We start from the raw sequence: 9,085 nt of genomic DNA, 5'->3' as shown, positions 1-9,085 counted from the left end.
CGTTAACCGTTTTAGCTCTTAAGGAGATATTTTGCAGCAAGGAAGTAACGTTACTATATATATTTTTATAGTGAAGACTTTATTGATAAAATATGTCCTTTTACTATTAGTTTGTTGGCCTGTCAAAGTTGATAGGCTTTACTTGCGATCAAAAATCCCCAAAAGTCCCATAGACATGCATTTGCATTTTTCTGACTGACCAAGACCTTTCAAACCACCAAGATTGGCACAGACCTTCAGCTTGACCTGACTAAGTATCCTATAATATTCTTTATTAATTTAATGAAAGTACATTTTTCGTATGGCATGATTGCCAAAAAGTCCCATTGATTTACACTGGATGTTCGTTATGTCGGTTAAGCTAAACTCCTGCTGGCAAACGGTTCAAGTTTAAACACATGTAACTGTTAATCTTCCTAAAAAGTCACGCGCAGGTGCAATCTCCCGTTTAAAAAAGTGTTGCTGCTTAACCCCTTCAGACCTGGCGTCCATTGGAATGGACATTACATATTTCTGGGTCTAAACCAATAAAAAATCTCTGATTTCATTGTTTGAATAATGCTTCAATTATTGAATATAATAATGCTTCAATTACTAATTACTGATTGGTTCCTGATTATCCAATCACAATGGAGAAATTACTTTTATCTTGATCTGAGAGAGCTTCAGACATCAGACAAGACAACTTTGCTTTGTGCCACACAGAAACTGCTTCAAGGCTGCTCATCGCAAATGAGAGAATATATGGGAATATCCAGCAGATGTATTTTTGTTATTTTCCATTTGTTAGTAATTGTGTGATCTCTTATTAGCTTACAATGTTAAAAGTTAGCAATGCGTTTGGAAGTTCCATGATAACTGAATGCAAAACTGATTTCTTGGGGTTACATTGCCCACAATCATCCAACCCATTCAATCCGCCAACCTCCTATGTTAAAAACATGGCCTTTTTTAATCTAAGATTTCGTGGCATTTTACGTGGCGTCCATTGTAATGGACATGAAAAAATACCAATAAAAACATGAGTTATCAAAAATGTTTTTTTTTCCCCTTTATTTCTATGCTGGAAGGGAGTAAAAATCAACTGGGAAATTTTTTTTTTGCTCAGCAGAAAAAAATCAGGTCTGAAGTGGTTAAGAAAGGAACACTAACCTGTAAATATGTTGCCAATTAATATGACATTAAATGATGTTCATATACTGTACCTGCAGTGTAAAACCAGGTTGTCTTTGAATGATGAAAAATGCCTCATTTAAATTAACTGACTCTCAGGAAGATATTTCACAAAAAAATGTCAGAAAATGAAGACTCTCCTACGGATGCCAATGGCACAGAAAAAGAGACAGCCGATCGTGGGTCAGAAGTACCTGGCATGCCCCTGGAAAATAAGCAAGGATTTGGGGAGGAAAGCACTATGTCATCTCATGAAAAAGAAAATGATGATATAGCAAAACTCCCATCCTCACATCAGGATCTAGAAGTGAAACCACCTCTAACCACCATAAAAACGGGTATGATTCGTTTTTGTGTGTGACATTTTACAATGACCTGTCTTTATATGTATTGATGAGCAGGATTCTTTGTATTGTTCATCTTATTAAATATAGGTGCGGGTAGACACAGAAGAATTGGAGCGCAAACGGAAAAAAACATCAATCAGACAACACCAGCTGCTGCATCCCAGACAGTCACCACTGCTGTCAGTAATTATTATTATTTATTTTATTTTCTATGGTATTTTATTATTTTAATTTATATTTATTTTATGAAATAATATATTATTTTGTTTGTGGATTATATATAGTCTGGCATTCCACATTTTTGCCCATCAACAAAACTATGTTCAATAATTATTTTATTTATTCAATTAACTTTTTTATTGAACATACTATGTGCATATCAATTGATGATGCAAATGTCTGTAGGTTGCTTGTGTGCTCCTCATTTGGGAGTCACACTCATGGTCTTCGCAGTCAAAAGTGACCTGAAATGTAACGTTTCTTTTGTATTTTGAGAGAATTTTATGGTACTAATTAATATTTATGCAATAATTATGATAACTTTTTCCCACTTAAAATTTTGGGGGGGTGGAATTCTAATTTTTTTAAATTATTTTTCAATTAATGCAGTATTTCAGGTTAAAATAGAAACTAGGCCTTTAAAATCCAATTTTTGAAAGCAGAATAGCACCTCCTGGTGAGAGCAAAAAAACCCCTGTAATTTCATGGTGTAACCAATAGATTCCTGTATAGGACTCTGTAGAGAGGCTTGTGAATTCTAGTTGTTTTTATACATAATTGTTTACTTTTATTAGGGTAAGCATTTTGTTACACAAAACTTTACACAAAATTTTATTAAAAATTTAACAAAAATTAACAGGAATGCTTTATCAGAGCTTAATCCTTCTGGGTCTGATCTGATTTTAACCTCTTATTTCAGTCTTCTGACTCATTTTAGCTATATGGTTATAGCCATACCAATTCATTTGAGTATGTATAATTCTGTATGTGTGTGTCTGTGAGTGTGTGTAAGTAAGTGTGTGTGAGTGGATGTATCTGTTTTACACTCTTGATGTTTTAGAGTGTAACCCCTTCCTTGCTGTCCACTTTTTTACTGCATTGTTGTAATTGAATTATTGATTTTATTTTACTTAGTTGCAGTGTTACAGTCACACCAGTTCATAGATGTGTGTGTGTGTACAAGTGTGTGTCCGCGCGTGTGTTAGTTGGTGTGTTGATTTTGCACTCTAGATGGTTTAGAGTTTTACCCCTTTATTTTTTTTCTGCATTGTGGGGGATTTGTAGATTGTACACAAAAATCTTCTGTATTTTCGATATTTTTTTTCCCCATTTCCCATTCATTTTCTATGGTTTGTCATTTTTGACCGAAGACCATGAGTGTGACTATTTTTTTTACGACCACTTAGCCTTTTCGAATCATGCCCTCAATTTTTTTTGTGTTCACATACCAAGTGCCATAAAATTCACAAAGTTTCGTACCATTCTGGTGAAGCTACGATTTTTAAAAATTCAACATGTAAAATTCTCCGGTCAGAAGTGACCGAAGACCACACAATTAAGCTGACTTGACTTGTCCTTCTCTCTCAGGTGTCAGGGAAGCGCTCTGTGATACTGTCTAATGAAGCCCGAAAGGAGAAAATAAAACAGGTCAAAGCTCTCAAAGATGAGCGTAGAGCAGCTCTTGATGGCCGACACAAGTACCTCATCTCAATCATTGCAGAAATGATGAGCCTGGGAGACACGGAAGTTGAGGAGGCTATCATCTCAGATGATAAGGTGTGTAAAATATGACACTACTAATGTCCTCAAAATCACAAACATGTGGTTGCCATGTATAAATGTGTGTATGTGTGTTCTGCAGTTCTACATGATTGAAGAATTCTTCTCAGCAAATGGTTCAAAGAGTCTTACGTTCTTCTACCAAGTCACAGAAACGGTAAAACACACGACTTGATGGTGACTGCAAAACATCCTAAAAGCATGATATTAACAAGACATACCTGCCTATATTTCTCTACAGTCCCATTCTTGGATAGATACCACAAATTTAGCCACTGGACAGAAGAAGCTGTTTATCACAACAGGCACTAATGAGGTACAAAACACCATTACTGTTACACTTTTAACAAAGCCCTACAACTATTTTCAACAGATATAATAAGTAATAATATGAGTAATAATAAGAAATGTTTTCCGAGCACCAAATTAGTATATTAGAATTATTTCTGAAGGATCATGTGACATTTTAAAGTATATTAAAACAGAAATCTAGAAACTAGATGTGTAAAAACTAATAGACTAATTAGTAGTAGTCACAACGAGACAAGCCAGCAAGACATGTTGTTCTGGAGGGACTGTCCCTGCAATCAATGCAATTTAAGTAGCTTTGGATGGACAGCATGTCCTAAATGGCGAGTGACTAAGTAACTATATATGCATGTTGCTAAGGAGAAAAACAATGAACTGGGTTGCTCTTCATTCACTGATTGCAGGGTCTTACCGGGCAGTGTTTGTTTTTCACAAGAATCACGGACAAGGCCATAACAACCACAAACATATCCCAGGTCAGTGTGGGTTGAGGTGGGCAGGTTTATTTTTCGAGTGTAACTGATACTGTTTAGTATCGTCTATAGGTCATTGGATACTCTTATGTCATTCTCTGTAGGAGGTGAATTTTGGAATGCTTGACGGCTCAGAGACAAGTGTCCTCCACAGTTTGGAGTTTCTTTTTACTCAGGTCATGAACCAAGCCCTCAAATCACAAGAGGTATGATATATGATTCCATGAATTTTATAAATGATGAATGGAATAGGCCTGTATAGGACAGGATATATAAAGCATTGCTTTCTGTCTTGGACCATTTGTTAATATAAAAAAGTCATCTTTTGAATAGACTGTTTTATTTTTACATTTTTGCTCCAGTAAATTAGCAAAATGATTTATTAAAAGAATTGAACACTTTCTAACAGTTCACTCACCCTCAAGCCATCCAAGATCAGGGCTCAATGCTAAGGATTTTTTCTACTGGCCCGGACGGGGCAAATTATTATTCAAATTATTACTTTCCCTGCCAACATTTTCACTGGCTCTGCCAGAAGAATAAATAAATAAAAATAATAATAAATAAATAAAATAGTTGCCTTTATCATTGTTTTTGATCTATGTTATCTTGTATTCTAATAAATAAGCTTATATGACACCAATATTTTAGATACTAATTAAATTTTACAATTCTCGATTTCAATTTCAGCCAAAACTACTATCCTGACAAATATAAAGTTCAATCATTATTAAAGACAAGTAAACAGTCAGTAAATAAGAACAACTGAACAAATTACAAGCAATAACACCACTGAATACAGAACAAAGATACAAATGAAATGATTTAGGATTTTATGTTTGTAGGTGTTCAGGTACTCTACAGAAATTGAATAATCACATGTAAAATAACATTGCATATTCTTCACTGTGTTGCACCTTGATTTTTCATAGCCATTTAAAATGAGTGGTAACCACTGCATTTTAATAATGAATCGATCAAAAAATATATATATACACACTTGTAGCATGTGCAATGTTTGATTTAAATTAGACCGTATAATTTCAAATTTTGAAGCAAAAACAGAATGGTCTGACTTTAGCTTTGTGAAATTATGCTACATGAAACACCTGCATGAAACCGAAACAGCAGACGTGCTGAATGAGCACAATCACTTTCTGACAGCAGGTGGCGCTCATGGAACAGCAGCGTTTACTTGGTTACTGCTGTACAAAGAAGCAGAGCTGTGCATATTAGCACTACTTTAAATGCATTATACCGAGCCAAGATGAAAAGAAAACGCAATGTAAACTTTTAAATAACAAGTTAAAATAAAACATTTAAAAAAATAATACATTATTTTTAAAATTGTATCTGGGTGTAAACTACATTTTTACCTCAGACCTCGCATGAGTTGTGGCGAGCTCAAAAGTGACCACGCGAAAGACGAGTAAGGTGTGTGATTATTTTAAATTAGAAGGAAACGGAAAAGTTTTGTGTAAACTGTGTAATGTCAAATTGGCTTACAATAACTCTACTGGAGCGATGCGTAATCATATTCAATACAGGCACGTAGGCGTTAGCTTAGAGACTAGCCAAAGCCAGCTATTGTCAATCACGTCATTCACTACAGCTCGCCACAGCTGCGATGCCGTCCGTGCCATCTATTCCTCTAACGAAGACCCACTACGGTGGTGGTGCGGGATGTCCAGGCGCTTTCCGAAATTCTGTTGTCTTGCTTTTCGTTATCTCTGCGTGCCTGCGACTTCAGTTCCTGCAGAGCGCGTTTTTTCAAGTGCAGGAATTGTTAACCGCCTCAGGTCCTGTTTTTCTTTTTGTTCGTTTTGTTTTTAGATGATATAGCCTACATGATGAAGTATGTTTTTAAAAGCCAATTTAGTGCTATTCCTTGATAAAATTTCCTATAGTTTTTGACTTGTGTTTTAATATGTTGGCTAACGTTATATGAAGATGAAGAATTCTGTCAGGCTATTGATTGATTTTCCATTGTTCTGCATTTCCCCAGCTGATTTTAATAAATAAGCATTGGCTGACGTTGAGCGTGTGCTCTTCTTTTTTTTTTTCTTTTTAACGGCCGCCTAAAATTAAATGATGATAATGCGAGGCAAGTGTACGGCATAATTGTGACCTATTTTTAGCGGAATTCATTGAGGGATTTGACAGTGTGATTCATAGATTAAGTATTTCAAATGTAGGCTATTATATACATGCACGCACGAAGTTTTTTTTTCTTAATATCTTTTGGGGGTTTCTTGCTTTTAGACTAGTCGACTAGTCGGATACAAAACTTCTGTTTAAACGACAGTCAAATTAATCGCTGCGCACATCCCTACTTAAAAACAGATGCAAATGATAAGCTTTTTTTGAAGATGCGGTAGTGGCCTAATCGGGCAAGTGACAAATCCCTCAACTGTCCCGAGCATCTTTCACGCTGGCCCCGGGCCATCGGGCAGTCCTTATTGTCGAGCCCTGAAGATGTAGATGAGTTTGTTTCCTCTTCAGAATAGATTTGGAGAAATTAAGCATTAATTTCATTAATGTACATTAATTAAGTCACAAATCCATCATTAAGATGCTTCTAACAGTAACAGCTTCAAAACAGTTGCTTCTAGCTAAAATACAAGTCCTCTATTCATAATATTGCCTTCTCCAATGAAAAAGTCGTCTCATCTTAATCAGAAGAGAAATATGCACAGATAAAGCAACTATACATGCAGAATAGTCCAAAGCAGTTTTAATTTAATTTAATTCAAATCGTTTTACAGAAAATGTAATTATCTAAATTATATTTAGTAGTAGCTCATCAGTGGTGGTGACTATGTCAAGTTGATGTCCATATGGCAGAAATGTACAGTAAAAATCTTGCAGTTAGTTAATGACACCCATGCACTGCGGAAGGGCCATCGGTGAGCAAGTGATTAAATGCCAAATAAAACAAACTCATCTACATCTTGGATGGCCTGATGGGTGAGTACATTTTCAGAAATTTTTCATGTTATTATTAAATTATTATATATTTATGAACATAAGTTATTATTATCATTAGAATACTGAAAAATAGAAAATATGGAAATCTGGAACTTTCTGGTCCCAAAATACACATGGCATATACAAAATGACATTTTAATCAAACCTTTCCTTCAGGATTGGGGAGCTATAAAAGGTGGTCAAATGAGTCCAGATGTGCAAGACTTTCTAAGGTCAGTGGATAAGTTCAACTTTACCCTATCTTCAGTGATGAGGAGCATGGATGAAAAGTTTAAGCTTCATAACATCCCATCAGCCCCTGACCTGAGTCATATACAGAAAGCTGAAGACTACAGTAATGCAGGTAAAATGTTGAATATGGGGGAAAGAGAAATAAATCATAAATCCACTCTATTTGATGTCAAAGTAATAATATTTGGGTGAGGCAGAGGGCTTAACACGTTTTCCAATTGTATATAAAATGTACATACTATTTATAGGAATTATCCAAGGTCACATTTTATTTGGTGCACAGAAATAACATATTTCACTTTTAATAATCATAAAAATACATAACACACATAAAAATTACAAGCCAGTCCTAAACTTTAGTTGCTATTATTCTCTTTTTTGGCTTTGGCATTAAGCTAATAACTCAGAGCTGGTAGAAAGTCTGGAAACAGTGCTGTTACACTGGGCCAAGCAGATAGAGCAAGTGCTGACAGAGAGTGAGCGCATTAGGAAAGAATCAGATGATATTGGACCTTCAGCAGAGCTGGCACACTGGAAGCGCAGAATGATCACCTTCAGCAGGTACCATGCCATCCAGCAGTGTTTTTTCTTCAGTAATAACATACACAATTGGTATTTAATTTAGTGTTTATACATATAAATATTCAATTCACTGTGTATTCATGTTTTTTCAGCCTCTTGGATGAAATCAAGGACCCCTATGTGAAGATGATCATTGGTATATTGAATGCGGCCAAGTCGAAGACACTGAGTAAATGGAGAGAACTGGTCAGTTAAGTAGATGTTTTGTTGTGCTTTGCATTTTCATACTTTTTAATGCATATTACATGAAGAAATGCCACATTTTAAAATCAAAAAGAAAAAATTAAGTATGTTTCGCATTTAGACAATATTTTAAGGCCATCAACATTCGTTGTATTAGACATTATTTTAAGATTTACCTCCAAAGTTTGCTTAATAAATCTCACTCATTAATGTGATCCTGTCAGGTCACAATGATTTTTGTTTTTAAATTAATATAATAAATTCAGTACAGTGAATATGCAGGATTAATAAATAATGTCAATTTTTATAACAATAAAAAACAATGAGTTTTTTGTGTTACTGGATAAGAATTTTAAATTGTTAAATTAAATTGTTAAAGGAGACATATTATGCCCCTTTTTACAATATGTAATATAAATCTCTGGTGTCCCCAGAATGTGTCTGTGAAGTTTCAGCTCAAAATAGCCCACAGATCATTTATTATATCATTTTGAAAATGCCCATTTTGAGTGGAAGCAGAAACATGCTGTTTTTCGTGCCTGTCTCTTTAAATGCAAATGAGCTGCTGCTCCCTGCCCCCTTTCCCAGCTTTTCCAGCTTTTGAGCTGCGCCATTACAGCTCATACCTGCTAAAAACATCTGCTTTGGTTCTGATTAGGGATGTGCGCGACGACTAATTTGACTGTCGTTTAAACTAAAGTTTTGTATCCGACTAGTCGACTAGTCTAAAAGCAAGAAAAAAAAACTCTGTGCGTGCGAGTAGCATATATAATAGCCTATATTTGAAATACTTAATCTATGAATCACACTGTCAAATCCCTCAATGAATTCCGCTTGCCGCACACTTGCCTCGTGTTATCATTTCATTTTAGGCGGTCGTTAAAAAGAAAAAAGAAAAAAAAAAGAGTATACACTCACCGTCGGCCAAAGCATAGCTTATTTATTCAAATCAGCTGGGGAAATGCAGAACAATGGAAAATCAATCAATAGCCTGACAGAATTCTTAATCTTCATATAACG

General features: G+C 35.2%; 1 protein-coding gene across 1 annotated transcript in view; it reads left to right on the top strand.

Moving 5' to 3' along the window:
* Positions 1-1,291: 1,291 nt before the first annotated feature.
* dnah5l (dynein, axonemal, heavy chain 5 like) overlaps positions 1,292-9,085 on the top strand; it is a 68,681-nt gene continuing 60,887 nt past the window's right edge. Inside the window, exons 1-10 of the mRNA XM_016489435.1 lie at positions 1,292-1,511; positions 1,608-1,699; positions 3,108-3,296; positions 3,382-3,456; positions 3,541-3,615; positions 4,013-4,084; positions 4,186-4,287; positions 7,226-7,412; positions 7,696-7,861; positions 7,975-8,068. Coding sequence (XP_016344921.1) covers positions 1,292-1,511; positions 1,608-1,699; positions 3,108-3,296; positions 3,382-3,456; positions 3,541-3,615; positions 4,013-4,084; positions 4,186-4,287; positions 7,226-7,412; positions 7,696-7,861; positions 7,975-8,068 — 1,272 coding nt within the window. The remainder of the gene's footprint in view (positions 1,512-1,607; positions 1,700-3,107; positions 3,297-3,381; positions 3,457-3,540; positions 3,616-4,012; positions 4,085-4,185; positions 4,288-7,225; positions 7,413-7,695; positions 7,862-7,974; positions 8,069-9,085) is intronic.

Source organism: Sinocyclocheilus anshuiensis, unplaced genomic scaffold (assembly GCF_001515605.1).
Source record: "Sinocyclocheilus anshuiensis isolate Anshui unplaced genomic scaffold, SAMN03320099.WGS_v1.1 scaffold102, whole genome shotgun sequence".
Taxonomy (NCBI): domain Eukaryota; kingdom Metazoa; phylum Chordata; class Actinopteri; order Cypriniformes; family Cyprinidae; genus Sinocyclocheilus; species Sinocyclocheilus anshuiensis.
This window is presented reverse-complemented; position numbering and strand designations above follow the sequence as displayed.